The sequence below is a fragment of the Haemorhous mexicanus genome, chromosome 1 (assembly GCF_027477595.1).
Source record: "Haemorhous mexicanus isolate bHaeMex1 chromosome 1, bHaeMex1.pri, whole genome shotgun sequence".
NCBI classification, from domain to species: Eukaryota; Metazoa; Chordata; class Aves; order Passeriformes; family Fringillidae; genus Haemorhous; species Haemorhous mexicanus.
This window is the reverse complement of record NC_082341.1, coordinates 41,215,515-41,234,931: the sequence shown is the minus strand read 5'-3', so window position 1 is coordinate 41,234,931 and position 19,417 is coordinate 41,215,515. Positions and strand designations below refer to the sequence as shown.

The following is a 19,417-nucleotide window of genomic DNA, read 5'->3' as shown; positions in this document are numbered from 1 at the left end:
AATAAAACAAATAAACAAAGAGTAAAACAAAACTTGGAGAAATGACCAACCTGGGTTTATCTTCATCATGAATCAGGCATGAGCATTGGCATGGAGAAGCCATGAGGCTACAATGAACTGAGTATTCATAAGGAGTCAAAAGACATGACTATTCAAGGCCCTTGTGCCATTTTAGGGCTTGGCTGAAATAAAATGATTTTTGCCTTGATTTGCTAGGTCTCTAAGTTTCAGTTTGGCACTTGTCAAGTTGAAAGAGTTGCCCTGCTGCAAAGCAGGGAAATGCACAGACTTTCAATGACTTATGTGATCTGGGGCTATGTATTTTTTGTATGTTCTTGGATAATATAAAGATGTATATTTAATGCATGGCCCACCCAAGGTCCTCACATATTCTGCTTGGCCTTCAGGAATAAAAGGCTCCTTGTTCCTGTAAGCAAATGCTTAGATATTCAAAGCTGTGGTGGTAAGCAGTGAACACTGTTTATGCTGCTACTCTGTAATGCTTTTGCTGGACCATAGCAATGTGATTCCCCTTGAGACGGGAGCAGCAGAAGAGTAATTGTTTTATCCCACTTTCTGAAAGCATGATTTGTGGCTCTGTAGGAGATAAATGCTGTTCTAGTTATAGATATCAGCCCACCTTTTTATTCCCTTTTCCTATCTGAGTCCCATCGAACTTTATTCTGGCACAAGTATGTGCTACATTGATCTGAAAGGTAGAAGTCTGATAAGTTTGAGGTAAGTAAGGGTAGAAGAGGATGTGTAAACAGTTGAAATGTACATGCTGATGTGAGCAGTTTTTTTAGATGAAATGAAATTAAATTCCTCCCCAGTGCAACTTGATCATGAAAGTAATAAAGTGAGAGAACAAAACATTAACTTATCATGTTGTCCCCTGTTGAAATTACCCACAAAAATGGGTAATAAAACAATCTCATAATAAGGTAATTGCTTTATGCAATCATGTTTCTAGGAAACTTTTAAAATCAAGAAAATACAAATTTGTCTTCTGTTTTCATGAGCACAGGTAAAAAGTACCTTGTCTTTGCAAACATCATTTGGAAATGAAAACTATGTCTAGATATAGGTAAAACAGTACAGCAGCACATCTTAAATGCACCAATGTTCCAATTTGATCTTGTGCTCTAAGATGGTAATTTCTTACTACAAATGGCCACAGATTCAATAATTTGTCCAAACAAACTAAAGTGTGAAAGACATGGCAAGAGTAACCTGAACTCACAGTATTTAAAATAATACTTTTAATCTGGATATTTCTTTCTCCTTTTTTGGAAAGGGAACTATGAAAAGTGAATTCATTGGTGCTCTTCTGACTGTAGCTGCTAAATGCTCTTTTATATGTTTTTTCTTAAAATGATGCAATGCATTTTAGCATAATGACTTCTAGTAATGAAGAGGGGGGAAGAAATTCTTACATGTTTTCAATCAATATAACTGAAAGACCTCTTTTTTCATCAAAGAAAGCATATCCCAAGTCTGTGTAGTATTATGGGTCTTGTTCTTTTTCTGTCCTAGTGAAAGACAGAATTTTCCAAGAAGTACAGAGGTTCTTCTGGGGGAAAAATAATTTCTCTTGCAGCCTGTTTGTTTTTGTATTCCCTCTGTTCTTCTTCTCTTTTCCTCTGCTTTTTGGTATAATCTCTCAGGTACTCAAGCCTCTTTTATCTTTCTTCCAGTCTCTCATATCATTGTTTATAATAAAATATATATTTTACTGATTGTCTGCTTACTAGTATACTGAATTTGCAGGCCTTATTCAGTTTGGAAGGATCTGATTATTCTTGGTGATTCATACCTTTCATTTGAAAAAAGTAGTAGCTAGAAATCAGTGATGGAGGCAACTTGTATTTTAAGTGATTCACTCATCAGTCAAAAACATCTCCAAACTTCTGCTGAACAACACACAGCCACTTACAATCATTATTACCTTTATTGATGTAATGTAAGACTAATTATCCACCTATGTATGTTATTATTCTTGTAACAGTCAAAATGACTGAGCCCTGAAGGCCTTGAGGATGTGTCATGTTACAAATTAAGCTTTCTTAAAACTACTCAGTAGCACCATGTCATTCTATGCCTTTGTTTAAAAAGTGGGTGATGGTAGGGGAAACCTCTTTGTCATAAAGAAAAAGAGCCCTCTGAGATCATCCATCTCATCAAAATGAGCGTGACAGGCTTTAATACCCTTAATATATTCATGCCCACACATTAAAATGTTGTACATTTTTCTTAATTATGTTCTGCAGTAACTGCATTTGTGTGAACTCTCAGGAAGAAAACGGAATTAATTAACCAGCTGGCTTCACCTCCTGGAGGAAAAGTAGCAATTCCAGACATGTCTGTGTTTGCTGGAGAATGCTTTATTTTAACCCTTCAGTAATGATGTGTAAAAAAGAAAATTTTATTTTTGTGAGGAGGGCAGTGATAATCCAAGGGTTGGATGGTCTTGGTTCTGAGAAGAACTGTCTAGTCCTATGGGATGTGGTGTACTTTCAAAAGTGACTCCACTGCTATAAGTGGGTAGTTTTGATGTCTAAATACCTTTGGGTTAAGAAGGCTACTGTATCTTGAATTCCCAGGCTAATCTTGAAGACAGATTAAGCAGAGATCAGTGTGATCTTGTTCTGGAATAAGCCAAAGTGTTCTTGTGCTGGAATAACAGTATCCACAGTAGAGCAGGTCCTTATAAAAGTGAATGTTGGAAATATGGTTAGATAAACCATTAATATTTGTTGAAAAGAAAAAAGTTTGTAAAAATTATTCAGTGGTCTGTGGGCTTGAATAGCATTCTCACCTTAGTCATTTTACCACATTCTGATTAAATAAACACCCCTTTCTAAAATCCTCTTTTGCACTCCACAGGCTTCATAGACTGATGCCCTTTGTTCAGTGCAAAGTGAGAAGTGGGCTGCAGGTGTCTGTGTACTCATTCAGATATGTCTCTGTGATGAGACCTAGCTAAAATTCTTTGCTAAAATAGTAACTTAATTTTCTGAAAAATACAGGCTGGTCCACACTGGAACCTTCTGCAAAATCCACAGTAAAGTTTGAAGATATGCTGAGTCCTGTCTAAAGTCTGCTTGCTTTCACAGTAGTTTCTAAGGTTCACAATCATATGAACTACACACCACCATGATTTCCAGATCCTTTTGCAGAGACAAGACATTGAAAGCCTTGCAAATCCCCATTTTACCACATCAGAAGCTTTGGTAGGTCTTTGGAGTTGAGCTCCTTGATCCTGTGAACATGGGTTGTTGTATTAGGCCATGGGTCAGTTTAGCAGAGTATCTTGTCTCTGGCAGGGGCCATCAGCTGGGAATTAGAGAACGCATACAGAATTGTTACAAACACAAAGTAGTAGAAGCTTCAAATATATATCCTAACTAAGGGTCCAATTTCCAAGGAGTGGTGTTTTTGGACTTTCAGACCTAATTAATTGTTTCCAGGCTGTTGAGTTAGACAGCCTTTAGACCCTGTTCCTCATGCATTTCCTAACTCTTACACTCATTGATACTTTTGACTTAGTTCTATTAAAACATTTTGAAACAATTAATAATTCTTCTCTGATGACACTTCAAAGTTTCTACTTTTCATTCTAATGCAGAAGGAGCTCTAAGAAAAATTGTATGAAAGAGAGCTTCTATTTTTTTTCTTAAGCCTTCATTTTAAACATGGTGCACAACTTTTTTTGTCTTATTTTCTCCAGTTTTCTGTGTGTGTTAAGTACATGATGGGCTTTGTAATATGTACCTTATCATTTTGCTTTTTGTGTTAGAATATGCTGTTGTCATGGCTGTTAGGTGCTGTTGTACTTGCCACTGTTCCCTATGTTAAGGAATTTGTTTCTCTTGTATAATTGTGTGTGTACTTTTTTTCATGCCTCTCTCACTTACAGTGCCATTATTCCATGAAGAAGGCAGCCTCCTTCCTGGGAATTGGTACAGAGAATGTGTACTTCATCAAAACAGATGAAAGGTAAGAAAGCAAAAGCCATGACTGATCTCTGAGCCTTTTTAAAATGCAGTAGTGCTGTACATAACTAACCTGTTTGAATGTAACTGAAAAAGTTTTAAATCTGTGTCCCTTAGAGGTAAGATGATACCTGAGGAACTGGAGAAACAAGTCCAGCGGGCCAGGAAAGAGGTGAGAGGGGGAGAGAGAGTGTGAAGGAGAGAGGAGTGTATGCAGACTGTGCGCTTGTGTCTGAGTGAAAGGAAGGAAAACTAAGAGTGACCAAAATCTTAAAAGTAGGGCAGTTAATGTAACAATGTCTTTCTTGCAGGTACAATCTGTTTGCCACAAACTTGTGGAACAAGCCAAGGCTTATGGGTTCTACACTCTTAGAAGGGAGGAAAATTCCACGGGGTGTTTACTGCTAATGAAAGTCCCGAGTACAATGCTGCTCTGAAGTGTTTAGTACATTTCTTATAGGATTTCTTTTGCCCTTGATCCTTTTTTAAATGGATGCAGTATGTTTTCCTAAAATGGTTTTTCAGTTAATTACAGCAGCTATTGCTCTATTTCCTCTGCAGTGAGCAACAACTGTAACATGTGGCTTAGTCTCTAAAACTGTCTTACAAGCTTCAAATGCTAAATTCTGTCCTTTCTATTATTCTAGCGAGAGTGCAGAGAAGTGCCTCTTTTCCCCTAGGGACTTTGCTAAATAGAAAGTCAAAGGCAAGAATTTGGAAAGGCACTGATGTGTATTTGGACAACATTAACACGCATCCCCACAATCTGTAAGACAGTCCTTACCTATAGTCAACAAAGTTTATTTTAGAGAGCTTGAAGGACTGAATGTGACTTCCAAAAGGATCTTCTTTTGCCTTGGTTAGCTCACCCTATTTCTCACTTCCAGTTTGTGCATCAGAGCAGTAGAATTCAAAGCTCAGCCCTTAGTCCGTGATGAGTGAATACAAAGCAGCTAGTGCAATGTTCATGGCATGGATGATACCTTCCATGGAATTCTATCTTGGAAATCTGCCTTTGTGGCTGATAGAAAAGCCAAGGCAGTCCTGTCCTGTCCTGCACTGGCATGGCCACAACAGCTTCCTGTAAGTTCTGATTTGGATACATTTTCTGCCAAACAACCATCTCTTATTTGAGTTTCATGCTGGATAGCCTATCTATTAAGACATGGGAGCCCAAATGACCTAGCAAACTCTCTTTTTTGCCTCTTTCTCTACTTTGCATTTTCTAAGAAAGACAACCTGTACTTTACTCATTTGGGCAAGTTGGGGGGGAAAAAGGGACTGAAATAAAATAAAGCAATGGGAAGCAGGCTTGCAGGAGAATCATCTCCTTGCTTTTGCAAAAGCAGTATTCTTGTTTGTTCTTACAACAATACATGTAATAGTCATTTGAAAGAAATCATCTAGCATTTGTGATTTTTTAAAAAAGGTCTACCTCAGTATGGTAGCCTGCAATTTAGAACCAAAATGCTCTGCTTGCAGGAAAGCACCATTTCACTTGCATTTTAAAGAAAGTTACAGGTGTATTGGAAGGTTTTAATTTTATCAGAGCTTCAGTGTGTCTGTCCAGCTGTGTCTGTTACAACTTTTACAGAAGGACACTTCAGTAAATCACAGTAAATATTCTAATAACTCTATACAACAGAGGATGTATTTGCTAGTGATTGAAGTGCAAAATGATCACTGAATATGAGCGGCAAGAGTCTTCTCGTTTTAGAGAACTTAGGCAGGAATATTAGTTTAACTATATTGTTGTCGAGAGTAATAAAAATGTAATTCTCTTCTTTGTGGGAAAAGTATAATGGTAGCAATTACTGGAATTTTTAGATATCTGAGGCTTGTCCCTGTATTCAGTTGTGCTACCAACTGGCTGCTTGAGAATCTTTGACTTTGATGTAGCTGTGGGGCAAAATTGCTGGGAACACTAATAGAAAATAGATGCATTGGATGCATCTTGGCCTCACTTGCACGGGTTCTGTACTCAAGACTCATGCTGATTTGTAAGTTTGATTAAGTATTGTGGTAGCTTGTACTCAGAATAAATGACCAAGAAATGAATTAAGGGCTGGTAAGTCTTTGTGAATGTGTAGGATTAATTCAAGTTCATTCCAATGTTACTTTTCACTGCTTTAGCCATTTGTAAAGAAAATTGAAAATACAAATAAATCATAATTATGTACCATTCTAACAGTCCTCTACACTGTAAAGAAGGATAAAACTGTCAGAGTATAAATGTGATATAAACCTGTCTGTCTCTGTAGATGCTTAAAGTGGCAACATGAAAAAAAAAAAAAGAAGATATTGTATTTCAGCTGGGTGAAGATACATGGAAGACTTGTGTGGAGTTTGATTTTTCAGCTGATGTCTGATTTCACTAAAGCTCCATTGAGTTACACACTTACATCATCTGAGAGATCTAATTCACTGCAGATGAAGTTCAGTGATCCCAGCTTGCACAATTCAATAACTCCTTGAGTGCCTCTGCAGTAGGTGTTCTGTCATTCTGCAGGCCAGATGCTGAACTGTGCAGAGCAGCTCTTTCAGCAGGCACTTCCCAGCAGTGAGACTGTACAGTCACTGCTTGGGCAGAAACCCTCAATGTCATGGAGTTGCTACAGACTCCACCCATTCTTTTCTTTGCTGCAGTTTCTGCTCCTAAGCAGACCCGACCCAGATCTGCAAGGGTCTGTGAGCTGGAACACTGCTAGCTGAAGGGAAGCAAAGATGGATGGCTGGCAGTGGCTGCCTGAGACCCCAACCTGACAAAAGCTTTCCTTATCCCACCTGACTGACCATAACACCATCTGAGATTTCCAGCAATCTCTCTCCTAACATTCAGTTACCGTCTTCTTTCCCAGACAGGAGTGGGAGCAAGGAAATAGCACTGAGCTACAGGTCAGGTGTGGGATCAGACAGCAGTGACTGTCCCTGTCATGGTGTGCACCAGTGTGGCTGAAGGCAAATCACATTCCCTCCCCGATTTTTCCTCTTCACCAGGCATAGAACAGGGGTCTTGTAGAGACAGTGCAGGTGGAAACCCTAAAGGGATGAGCACTTTCCTTGCATGGGTAGTCTGCTGGCTGAGCTAATTGCTTCATTTTATCAGTCAGAATGACAGCATATATGGTAGTGAGATGTGAAAGACTGAGAATTGAAAATCAGTGTATAAAGAGAGATGTCATATAACTGGTATGTTTTGATTTTGACAAAACTAGCATCTGTCAAAACAGTCTGAAGCTGCAGAAGTCTGCCCTGGGATGGTGTTAAGTAGAAATGGAAAATACCGTTTTTTTCCAAATGAAAAAAAAAAAAAAGAAAGAGATCCAGCACTATTTAGTTTCTGCTGAGGAACTAAAATGTGGATTGTCACATCTTTGTCCTACATTCCTAGATCTTTTTATACTTTAGCTCTGCAAGTATACAAGGAAGGGATGAGCAGTGCAAATGATAACTTTTTCTGTTTTCAATCCTATTGCAGGGGTCAGCACCATTTCTTGTGTGTGCTACAGCAGGCACAACTGTGCTGGGAGCATTTGATCCTCTGGATAAAATTGCTGATATCTGTGAAAAGCATGGCCTCTGGCTTCATGTTGATGTGAGTTTGGATACTGCATGGTTTTGCTTTTTTTATAATTGCTATTTGACTGTTGATATTTCTTTTTTGGAAGTTGGGCTCTAATAACATTTTTTTTTTCCTTACATAGGGACCAGAAATACATTCTGATTTGACTCTGTTACATATGCTGCAAAACAGCAAATAACTTCGTTCTGACAAGCAGCCAAAGCTGTTTTGTTATTATCAGGTTATATTTCAAAATTATTTTATAACCAATTTCTTCTTCTTGCTACCTCCTAAAAATGCTTCAACAGTGATATACAAACATAAGTTTTTATTCTCCCCACATTCTGTTGGGGAATAGACACATTAGAATTGTGATGTGAGGTTCATACAGGTTAAAATAAAGGTATGCTTTCTGACTCAACCAGTCATAAATTATTCTGTTTCATATTTACAGATTTGAATTTCCTGTATATGTCCTTACATTTTCCTAAACGGTTCAGAAATTTTTCTCTATTTAAAAAAAATTCTTAGTAAATTTAGGTTTGGATATTAAAATCCTGTAATGAATCTTTTTTGAATAATCACTGTGCCTTTTTATGACTTGAAAGAGTTAGCTGTAAATGTATTTTTCTAAAGATAGGCCACTTCATATTTTCTAAAATTGCATTCTCTTTATAATTGCAATGCCAAAAATCCAGTACGGCTAGATTAAAAACGATGGAGCAATGAGAGAATCTGGAGCAATATTTGTGGAGATTTCCAGACCTGCTCTAAATATCTGAAATGTTTGTATAATGTTGAGTATCTAAAGAAAGATCACGTAGGCAGTGATGCATGTTTCAAATAAATGTCTCACAGACATTAATAAATAAAGTCACTGTATGTGTGAGTCAAAAGAGTTTTCTTACATTCTTGGAGACAAAAATGCAGAATTGAGGCCTAATATTTAAAACGTCAGCCAAGCCTCCTCAGGGCAGTGTGCTGCTGAGAACTCAGCAGATTTTCAGCAGGAGTGCAACACTCCTGTTACACAACTCTCTTGTGTGTCTGTGTATATCTGGTGGAGAGAGGGATGTGGTTGGAATCTGTGCTGGACCTTTGGTGAGTCAAAGAGATGTGGCTGGAGCCATCTCCAGTGGCTCTAGGAGAAGAGTGAGCAGTCTCTCTGCAGCTGAACTAAAATATGGTGGGATAAGCCTGGGTCCTGTTCTGAACCTTAGTGAGTTAGTGTTTTGAAAAGAACTAATTTTATTCTTCTGATTTTGCCTCAAGTTAAACTAAGGTAAAAATGTCCAGGAATATCTTTAAGTTATTTTCTCTTTTAAAATGACTGTAGTTGTCAGATCTTAATTGTTTCCCAGTAGAAGGACAAATATCCCGTAATAAATTGGGTTTGCAGTCTGGAACATCAATTGTTCTCTTAAGATGTGATTCGTGTTGAGAGCCTCTCAGTGGTTCTCAGAAGTTCTGTCAGTATTTTCTCCATTTTTCACACTATATAAAGGGTTGGGTGGATGGCTGCTTCTCTATTTTTTTGTTAAAAATCTCTGGCTGAATTTATAAGAGGACAGAATATAGGGAAAGATTGAAAGCTTTCCACAGAAGTGACGTCAGGCACACATGTACATACAAGTGTGCTATGGTAAAATGAGCAGACTGTGATTCTTAGTGTAACATTTTTTCCCTCACAGCACCCCTAGAAAGAGACTTACTGAAATTGTATCTGAGCAGGTACAGTGAGACTGAGTCTCTACCATTTAGAAAGATTATAAGAAACACAGAGAAGAATTGCATTTTTCCTTTTACATTTTATTTATTTATTTTTAGCAAGCATGTCTTACCACTAGAGGATGGAATATAGTATTTCTGAAATCTTTGAAAGTCTACAGTCTGCTGAAAGGCCTGGCTTCTTGTTGAATGATTTACACATTATGCAGTCTAAAAAGTGTGTACTGTTGTTTAGGCTTTCTGTAGCTATGAAAGAAAAAAAAGTACAGTACAATTAAAACAAAGAGTAAAACCCAGGTGAAGTGCTGTCTAATGTAGGACTTTTCATGTATCATTAATAGGCATCAGGGTTATCTACTCTAAGTGCTCTCACAAGCTGTTACTAAGGATATTTTATATGAATGTCAGTGGTGTTTTTTCCAGATTTACACTGATTTATCTCATTTCAGAATATTTTCTGATCCCAAAAATTGATGTGTTTGCCTTAGGGAGACTCTTTTCATTAAATATGAAATGATAAAGCTTGTGATTCTTAGGAAGGGCAAAAGGGAGAATGTCAACAGAAATTCACGAAGCTTCAGGAAGATAAATTTCAATAAAGCCAGAAATAGTAGATAAGCTCTGACATGAAGACAAACCAGAGAGGAAGAGTGAGTTAAGGAAAATGTTTTAAGATAATACCAGTCGGTCCAAACAGCCCTAGCAGTCAAGCTGTTCAGTCAAGCCTAAGAGCCAAGGCTATACCAAGCTTATTTTTTTCACATTACAGCATTCCAGTTGCTTATTGTATTTTATCCTCCATCTCTGATGCCTTTCTTAATAACTTTTTTTGTATCATCAATATGCCTCCAGCATTTGTGTATGCCATGTGTTGTCTTCACGTAGCTTTAAATGCTATGTGTGAGTATTTTTTCCCTGGTGGTCCTGACTTTGATGAATTTTTTTTTCTCCTATTATTAGGCCTGTAGAGAAAATCAGGCTTGACCTATTAGCCCATGCTTAGGTAATTAGCTTAATCAGGCAGTGCACACTGTGATTCCCATCGTTCAGCTGTAAATGATTTGTTGCATATGAAACAGAAATTTTCTCATACCTTGTTACCAATTACATTGTGTGGGACACAGGTTGATAAGAGTCGTGTTTTGACCTATCCTGTGTGGGTCTCAGCTGCATTTGTCTTAAACAAAATGTGTCATTCTAGTTTGATCTACCTGCCCTCCTTCTGTAGTCCCTTGGATGGAGGAGAAGCAGTCAACTTCACTGTGTGTCTGCAATATCTCATCAAAAAGCCAGAGAAACCTGCCAAGCTGCAGTTCTGGTAGTGAGTGAAAACCTGGCTGGAAAACCATTCCCACAGAGCAGTTACCAGTGGTTCTTTGAAGGGGGAAAAATATTTGAGCAGGATTCCTCAAAGGTCTGTCTGAGGGTAGAAATTATGTGGTATTTTTGTTAAACCACTCAGATGAAAAAGAACGTGCTGGCAAATTTGAAAATGACATAGGACTTCTGACAAAGGCAGTGGGAGGACAGGATTAGAAATCAAAGGGATTTTGACAATTTGGAGATAAAAAGTGGAAAAACTAGGCTACAGTTCAATAGAGATAGAATTCTAAACTGCAGTAAGCAAGTACACAAAGACAGGCCGGGGAGGGTTGACTAGATAGCAGATCTTTACTGTAAAGCCCAGATAGTTTCCTAGTTCACAAATCAGTGATATTTTCAAATAGAGTTAAATACCTTTCAGAATTGAATAAAGGAGGTACATAAAATGATTTTCTTTCTGCTTCACACGCCATCTGCTTTATCTAAATTTTGTCCAAATAAAAAGATGCAGTTCAAGAAGGCCCTACAGGAGAAAGATTAGAAAATGGGAAACAATGTAGATAAACAGAATCATATTTAGAAATTATGACCAATGAGGAAAGGTGGAAAACAGTGATGTTATTTAAACTAGAAAAGACAAATAAACAGAACATAATGGTCTACAGAAGCTTCAAAAGGTGCTGCTAAAAGAAAAGGACTAATCTGTTCCCTGAATACTGGAGGTGTGACAAATAGTAACATTGTTTAGGACTGACGCTGTAAATTAAAAAGGTGTTATTCCCATTACACACAAATTAAGTGGTTAAATCGTGCAGCCTCCATCATTAGACACCTTTAAAACCAGACAAAGCCAGTGATTCTCAGTCCCCTTAAAGGCCTTCTCGTTCATGGTGTTTTGTGGGGTTTTTTGTGGGTTTTTTGGGTTGTTTTTGTGGTTTTTGGGTATATTTGTTGGTTGTTATTGTTGCTGTTGGGTTTTTTTTGTTGGTTTTTGTTTGTTTGTTTCCAGCCTTAAGCACTTCCTCTTTGAATTGTGTAAAGAATCGTGGATCACAAATTCATCTTGTATTACTGTGGCTCAAGTAGAGTAAAATCATTTCTCTCATCTAGATCTACAGTGGTATTTTTTTTAAAAAAGGCAGAAAGTAGGGCCAACAATGCTGTGGAGGCAGCTATTTCTGGTCTCTCTCTGCATTTTTTTTTTCACCTCAGTGCTAACTACAGGTGTAATTGATTTGTTGTTTAATAATCTCTAAAAAAGATGTGGTTGAGAGAAATGAGAGGAGTAGGGCTGACCTTGCCTTTGGGGGTGGCAGACTGTTGAGATGACCTCTCAACTGCCTTTTTAGTCCTGTTTTTCACAAACAGTGTGAGAACGTCAACTTTTTCAAACACGGAAATTTTGGATGCAAATTTTGTAAAAATTTATTATATTTTAATGAGTAGTTTATAATTTCTGAAAATCAGGGAATAACTTAGTGACTGTTTCGACTTTATGGCATCATAGAATGAGAGGAGTAGTATTTGTCTCTGAATAGGAAGTTTAGTTTGATTGTCATCCCAAAGCATGGCAAATTTGGACTACCTGGAGAAAAAAAGTTGCAAGTCACGGTGCTGCAGGATTACCATGAAGTTTCAGGCAAAATAATTTCCTATCTTAGTTCCCACCTGGAGTTTGTGCAGCAGGAAGGATGTTGTGAGCATGACAATGGAAAATATGATGTGATCTGTTAATGTGTGGCATTAATGAGGATGACTTTTTAAGACAATTAATAACTTTCTTCTCCCTTGGGAGCCTTTGCCATCCTGTCTCCGAGAGACAGCTGATCTCATTCCTGATGTATGGCCTGTGAAGCAAATACCAATGATAAACTCATGTATCAGCTATCACATATTTTTATTTCAAAGAAAGAAGAAAAACCCAAAAGCAAACAAGCATATTTTTCTATGCTTAAGTCAGGAGTATTTACATCAGCAATTTTCTTTTTCTTTGCAATTTTATTTTTAAATAAACTGAGTCCAAACATTTTGTGGACTGATGACTTTTGTGTGTCTCTGAAGAGCTTTGCTTCCTTCACAGGTAGTTTGCTTAAGTGCATTCTGCCTTCATGAATATTGAAAATCATTTTATATATTTCTTTATCTAGCAGTTACTTCTCAAATGCACTGTGTTACATGTTTAGTGTTTGCATGATCTCCTCACCTTTCCATTGTGGATAAATGCTATTGTTTGGGAGCAGAAGCTTCACAGTACCTGATCCTTGCAGAATTCATGTAAAAGTATCACATTCCCAAATTCAAATTGTCCAGAAATGAAACATACGTAATGAAAAACTTGTTGTCTGGGTTCTTTCTATAGTCCCTGGAGAGACACATCTGCCAAAGGTATCACCCAAAGATGGGTGTCTAGATTAGATGCAAGTTAAAAAGGAGTTTCAGTGGAGAACTCCTCACTACAGAGGAGGTCTAAGTGACTCTTAGAGCACACACTTAGGTCTTAGGTGAGCTGAGGGAGTCTTCAGTAATTTTAAGCTCATTTGGGTTGCTGGTGGCAGAAATGTTGCTATTGCCCACTGACAGACTTTGCTTTTCATATCTCTGCAGTTGGCAGAGATTATCTCTGCCCACCATTTCCCCTGTGAAATTCTCAGAAGGGAATTGGTTAGCAGAGGAAGATGTGCATAAGTGGGGCTTTCTGCTGTCACTGATAGTTTAAGGCTGGGGGAAAGGAAGCAGCACTTTTTGGTATCAGGAGTGAGTCTGGCTTTGCAAGGACATTTCAGTTCATTGCCTTTGCTTACACAGAAGGGCCACTCTGGTTTGTGGCTCATGCTCAGGCACAGACCACAACCTGCTTTATTTCAGGAGATGGAACTAAAGGCAAAATTTAGCCCACTGACTGTGCAGTAAACAAAGTTTTAAATGAGATAAGCACCTTTAGAAATTATTAGTTGAAGTACTATGAAAACAACTTTATACAAATAATATTTTCTTGGCTCTATAAATGTTCCAACAGGCTTCTTGGGGTGGCTCAGCTTTGATATCAAGGAAGCATCGCAGACTTCTCCATGGTATCCACAGGTAAATCAATTTAATCCAATTACTAGGGATTGAGATGGAAGTTATGTGCCCTGTTGGCTTCGATAAGTGCTGCATTTAAAAAATAGTTGGAGAGATTTCTGAACCTGTGGTGGGTGTGGGTGTATGGGAAATCTGATTTTTCTGCTTGGTCTTTTTTGATTCTTAAGTACCCATTATTATAGATGCAATTTTCACCTCCCTTTCTCCATTTATGATTTTTGCAGAGCTGATTCTGTTGCCTGGAATCCCCATAAAATGCTGCTGGCAGGAATCCAGTGCTGTGCTCTTCTGGTGAAAGACAATTCTGTAAGCTCTCTCGACCTTTTTTTATTTTCTTTTTCTTTTTTCTTTTTTTTTTTTTTTTTTTTGGTATTCTAATAAGCTGTCATTGCTGTAATATGAAAGCAGAAATAATTAGGAAACAGCTGAAAGTCAGTTTTACTATATTGCAGTACAAAGGCTGAATTATATTATTTTGAATTTCACCACTTAATTAATAAAGGGTGAATAAAAGAGACGGATAAAAACAATCCAAATGACTGTACTCACAAGTGGTCAAATTTTGCAGCTGGTGCCCTTGCTAGTTAACTTCTGCACATAATTTGCATTCAGAATGGAGTATGTTGTCACCTGGGCCTGGCACACTTAAACACTGAGCTCATCAAAGCCCTCAGAATAGCTGCCATCCATGGGGACTGCAGCAGTGCTGCGTCTGTTTGAGGCAGGTAGAGTTCATCTGCACGTCCCATTGTACGGGGGGGGAGCACCAGACTGGGAGTGGGGTGGGAGTCAGAGCACATCCAGGTAAAGGTGCTGAGCCTTCTGTCCACACTCTACCAGTTCTTCCTCATCAGCAGGGTGGTTTAGACTTCTCAAAAGCCATGATTCATTTAAAGATCTAATAAGAAAAAAGCAGAGCTGTGATCTCAAGGTGACTCTGGAATGTAGCAAAAATCCCTTCTTGCATGCCCTTTGTGGCATTCTTTTATCTCAAAAAAAACCCCACAAACAAACAGTAAGAAGTTAATTATTTCAACCTTCCTTTAAAAATCAGTCCTGCTAAAATTTATGCCAACTGCCCACCATTATGGCTGAATTTTACCTTATACTCCATAGGTTATAACAGACTGAACCTCACAATGATATTGAGCCTCTAAGGTTTGCATCACTATTTTTTGGCCGTGGTTTGTAAATTGCTTTTATAAATCTCTGTCAAAACAACTGATATTTTCTATTCAGCTGCTGGGGTTACCTATCCATGCAATTTGTTACGAACTTCTGTTGGTAAGAACTGATGAGGACCAAAGTGCATAGTTGCTGATCAGCACTCTCTTGGAGCTGATTGCTCTAGGTCAGGGGTGAGACCTGGCAGGACAGCAAGGAGGAGTGTGCCACTTCATTTCCTTATGCCACAGAGCCTGTGGCATTGAAAAGGATTAGATTTCAGGGTTACCATCCATCACTTTATCTTTATTCCGAGCTGAAAAACAAACAGAATAAAGTTATTGACTAAGATTAATGCAGTGTCTTAATTGCAGGCTTGGGAAGATTTCAATGCTGTATTTTTAACTAATTTGGCCCAGTACATAGATACTGCCCCAGGTAATGATTAGGCTGCTTGGACTGAATAGTGGAAATTTCTCAGGAAGAAAAAGGAAAGAAATGTAGAGGATTGAACTCTTCTAGCTGCTCTAGCCTTTCGAGTCACTTTATGAACACTGTTCCAACTTCAGGGCTCTGGCAGCCTTTTTGTGGTTTCCTTCTGTCCAGTGTAAGGTCTGGTAGAGTGATCCCTCTCCCCTTTTAAACCACAGCTAGGCAATATTGTGTTAGTAATACTTGTAAAGTTGATTCTTAGGTCTTTGAGGGGTGAAAACAGAAGTATTATGGATCGCAGCATCAGATCTTGTTGTACAGTGAGACATGTTCTGGAATGCAGAAGATTTGTCTGTATTGGGAAGAAAGGTTGTTTTACTCTATGTCTAATTCCTGGGAAATTGGCTCTTACTTATTCTGTGTATGTGCCAGTGAAGTCTTTATATGCAAACAGACACACATACAGATTTGAGTACTTTCTTATTAACTAGCTGGAATATAAATCCTTAAGAAAAAAAGATCAAATGCATATTTGAGACACTTTGACAGAGAAGTGTTGCTTCACTTTGATCCTCTCCATACCAGAAGAGGCAGCTGAATCCAGTTTCCCATTAAAAATGCTATTTTTGCACCAGTGAGAGAAGGGAAAAGTACAGGTATCACTTTCTCACTTGGGAGCTTGTTCCACTTCTAAAGCACATAAATACTTATGGCTAAGATGAAGCACATGTTTATATGTGAACATAATTCCTTCACACTGTGATTAGGATGCATCAGTGAGAACTGAATGCTGAGATGTGAGCTGGAAGAGTCTGGCACACACTGCTCTGTGAGTGAATGTTGTAGGAACCTCAGGTAGATTCTAAAGTTCTGAATTCTCCAAGAAATCAAATCAGCAAAATGTTAATTATGAATGTTAAGTCCATTTATGGATTACCCTATCTCCCTTTGAAAGACTGATTAAGGAAGTTTTGTTAGCCCATCTTCCCATTTTCTTTGAGGTCCATTTGGAAATTTTGAATACTTCAGAATTAGGTTTAGTTGATTATAAGTGAGCAAATTATTCCCCTTCAGTTTTTCTTGTCCTCTTTCATACTTTCTGTATGAAAAATAATCTTTAGAAGATGTCATCACATTTCAGTTGTTCTGGTAACACTGTAATTTCCCATTAACATAGGTAATAGTGGCTTTTTTTTTTTTTTTTTTTTTTTTTGTTTGGGCTTTTCTTTTGCCATATTTCTTCAATGGAGTTTAGCAGTGTTTGTATGTTTAAGACACTGCAACTGGCTTGTTAGAATGAAACATTGTAATTAAATATTTTCCTGTATAGATTGAAAAGAAAAAAAAAAACCTAAAAAAAAAAAAATTAACTGATTAACTGCAGTGAAATGCTGATAAAAGAGTATCTTCCAGCGTTAGTGAAACAAAATTGGAATATTTCCAAGAAAGGCAGACATAGAAAAGAGATATAAGTGTTTGACTTGATTAGAAGAGAGAAGCAATTTCACCAAAGGGAAAGAAAGATTGGCTAATCCTTTGTAAAAGCTCAGATCAATGGCTGTAGCTCTTCAGTGCTTAAAGTACTCAAGAAGTGCTCAGCAATTCCTTTTTCACTGCCATGCCCTGAGTAACTTTCATCACTTCTCCAAGATAGTCTTAGTCAGAAAACACTGGTTTTGCTGAATCATGAATTGCAGTGACTGTTTCAACGCAAAGCTAGATGGACAATAATCTCAAAACAATGGTGCAGCCAGTTTTGGTCTTATATGTTCTCAAAATGCCAGGAATTGGTGTTGGGTTGTACATACTCCCTTAAAAACCACAGAGCCACTCCAGTTTGTCCTTGCTGTCATCCATACCTGTGTGACTATTATCTACATATTAACAGAGAACTACTGTTTATCACCAGTGCCAAAGTTCTGTAACTCGTGAGAGTGAAGCACTAGTTTAGGTAATTAAGAATCAGTTCTCGGTAATAAGCAGAATTTTTACTTATTAGTTAAGAATGAAGTCTCAATGTAGCTAATGAAATCTCATTTTAGTGTGGAATATAATTGATTAAGGTGATGATGGCAGCCATCCACATGTAATCTCTTCCTCATCATTAGCAATATAGGGATATCTACCTCCTTGATTCCCCTCCAGAGCAGCTGCAGGAAATGCTCTGTTCTCATCGCTTTTGCTTGGGTTTAATACACCTGAGAACTCCTTCTCACCTCTTGAAACACATTGCTATAGTGTCCTTTAACACTACACTGCCTTTGACAATTTTCAAGTATGCTATTCAAAAGATTGTCCTTATTGCCTCAGAAAAGGCAAATCAGAGAGAGGCTTGTCTTGGGGAAAAAGATATTTTATTAATGAAATTGAAATTCACTTTTAACTAGCAATGGAAATGGAAAGAGATCAGAAGACTTGCTGTAGGTAAGTCTCTTCAATGAGAAAAATATATTGAATTATGAAACTGGAGCTCTTGCTTTCAGTATCAATATTTTTTCATCAATTTTCTATTAATTAGAACACACAAAAGCTCTTCATAGACTTCATCCAAATCAAAAGCTCTTTGAAACTTCGTAGTGGACTGGGGCCTCTATGAAAATAGTATTTCCATTTCCTAAACTTTAACAGACTGACGATAAGGCTGAGAACTTGCATTAAAAAGGGTATAAAGATAAAAGATGCTGAAGAAAGAAACTCAAAATTGTCCAATGGGGCAGTTCTAATGAAACTTTTGCAATTCTTCTGAGCAGATGTAGCAGCTCAGTTACTGTGTGGAAAACTGTTGGGATCTTGTTGGGACTGAGAACACTGAGGTAGAAAGCATATTTAAAGAATATTTCTTTCCTTTCTTTTTCCTTCTACTTTTCCATTGTTTGACTAGGAAAATTGAGATTACTTTTTTGTCTTCTGTTCCCTTTCTTTTCCCTTCTCTTTCTCCTCCACCTTTCTTCTTGAATATTTCTCTCTTTCTCACAAAGGATGATTTTTGTTTGTTTTCCTCTCTGCTCCAGTGATGTGCAGGAGGATGTCACTGTACTTGTCTCTGGAGATTGATAGTATCAGTATCTTCAGCAGGATTTCTTGAGCATGTTGCATTCTTAGTAAGATAAGCAGGTGGAAAAGGATCATAAAGCCACATGTATTGTCAGCTTCAGATGCACCAGGAGATGAAGACAGTACCTGCCTTTTTTTTTTGTATTTTACAATGAACTACTTTACCAACAACACAAGCTGACTCAGGGCCATCAAAATATTTATTGCATTTTCACTCTAGAGGATTTTTTTAAAACTATGTAACTCTGCACATGCCCTGTGATCTTAAGTGAACTTCTCAGTCTTTTGTAATACTGCCAACTGCATTTAGGTTTCTTGTGATTAACAATGGTTACTATTTATCAGACGACAGGCATGGGAACTACTGTTCTGTGACATCCTCTATTGTGCAGCTGCATTGCATTCTGATAAGGCAGAAGATAGTGCCACATTGATCAACCCTGCTGTACACACACTGCAGATAGATCATTCAACACTTTAAGGCAGTAAAACACAAACTAATTAGTTTAAATTTGTGGATGTTGCTGCTTTTTTGCTTGTTTTTTTTTTTTTTTTTTTTTTAACACTATGTCTAGTAAACTTGTTATTCTCCTGGAAGTAAAGGAATGAAGGTCTAAATGAATAGAGCAAACTGTCTTGACAGAATGACTCCTGTTTTTTGTTGTGCAGCTGCTAGCCAGAGAAAAAAAAGCTGTAAAAAACCACAAAAGTATGGATGCCTCAGTGCTTGAATATTCTTTAGTTTCTAATGTCATCTTCTTGCCTTGCTTTATTTAAAAAAATTGGAAAGTAGGTGTTAGAATCTTATATGCTGCAAAACACTGCATCCATCATTGGCTTTCCAGCTGTGGCTACCCTGTGCTGCAGCTGCACATTAGCACTCTGCAAAGGGAGAGCAGACACCCAACCCTTTTTTCCCCCAAGCTGTCATAAAAACAGTCTTTTCACCAGGCTAAACATGCTGCTGCTGTGACTAAAGTGTTTAGACCAAATTTGCTGTACTTTTATCAAATATTACAATGGGATTGTCAAGCCCCTACAGCAGCCGTGGAGAAACCTTGGTGGTATTCTCCTTTAG

The 19,417-nt window shown here is 37.8% G+C and overlaps 1 protein-coding gene across 6 annotated transcripts in view; it reads left to right on the top strand.

Annotated features, from left to right (window-relative positions):
* Window positions 1-19,417, top strand: part of GADL1 (glutamate decarboxylase like 1) — a 134,837-nt gene that overhangs the window by 71,608 nt on the left and 43,812 nt on the right. For all 6 annotated transcript variants that reach the window (XM_059846788.1, XM_059846759.1, XM_059846747.1 and 3 more), the window contains 5 exons: window positions 3,920-3,999; window positions 4,113-4,167; window positions 7,474-7,590; window positions 13,625-13,689; window positions 13,914-13,995. In XM_059846788.1, coding sequence (XP_059702771.1) covers window positions 3,920-3,999; window positions 4,113-4,167; window positions 7,474-7,590; window positions 13,625-13,689; window positions 13,914-13,995 — 399 coding nt within the window. The remainder of the gene's footprint in view (window positions 1-3,919; window positions 4,000-4,112; window positions 4,168-7,473; window positions 7,591-13,624; window positions 13,690-13,913; window positions 13,996-19,417) is intronic.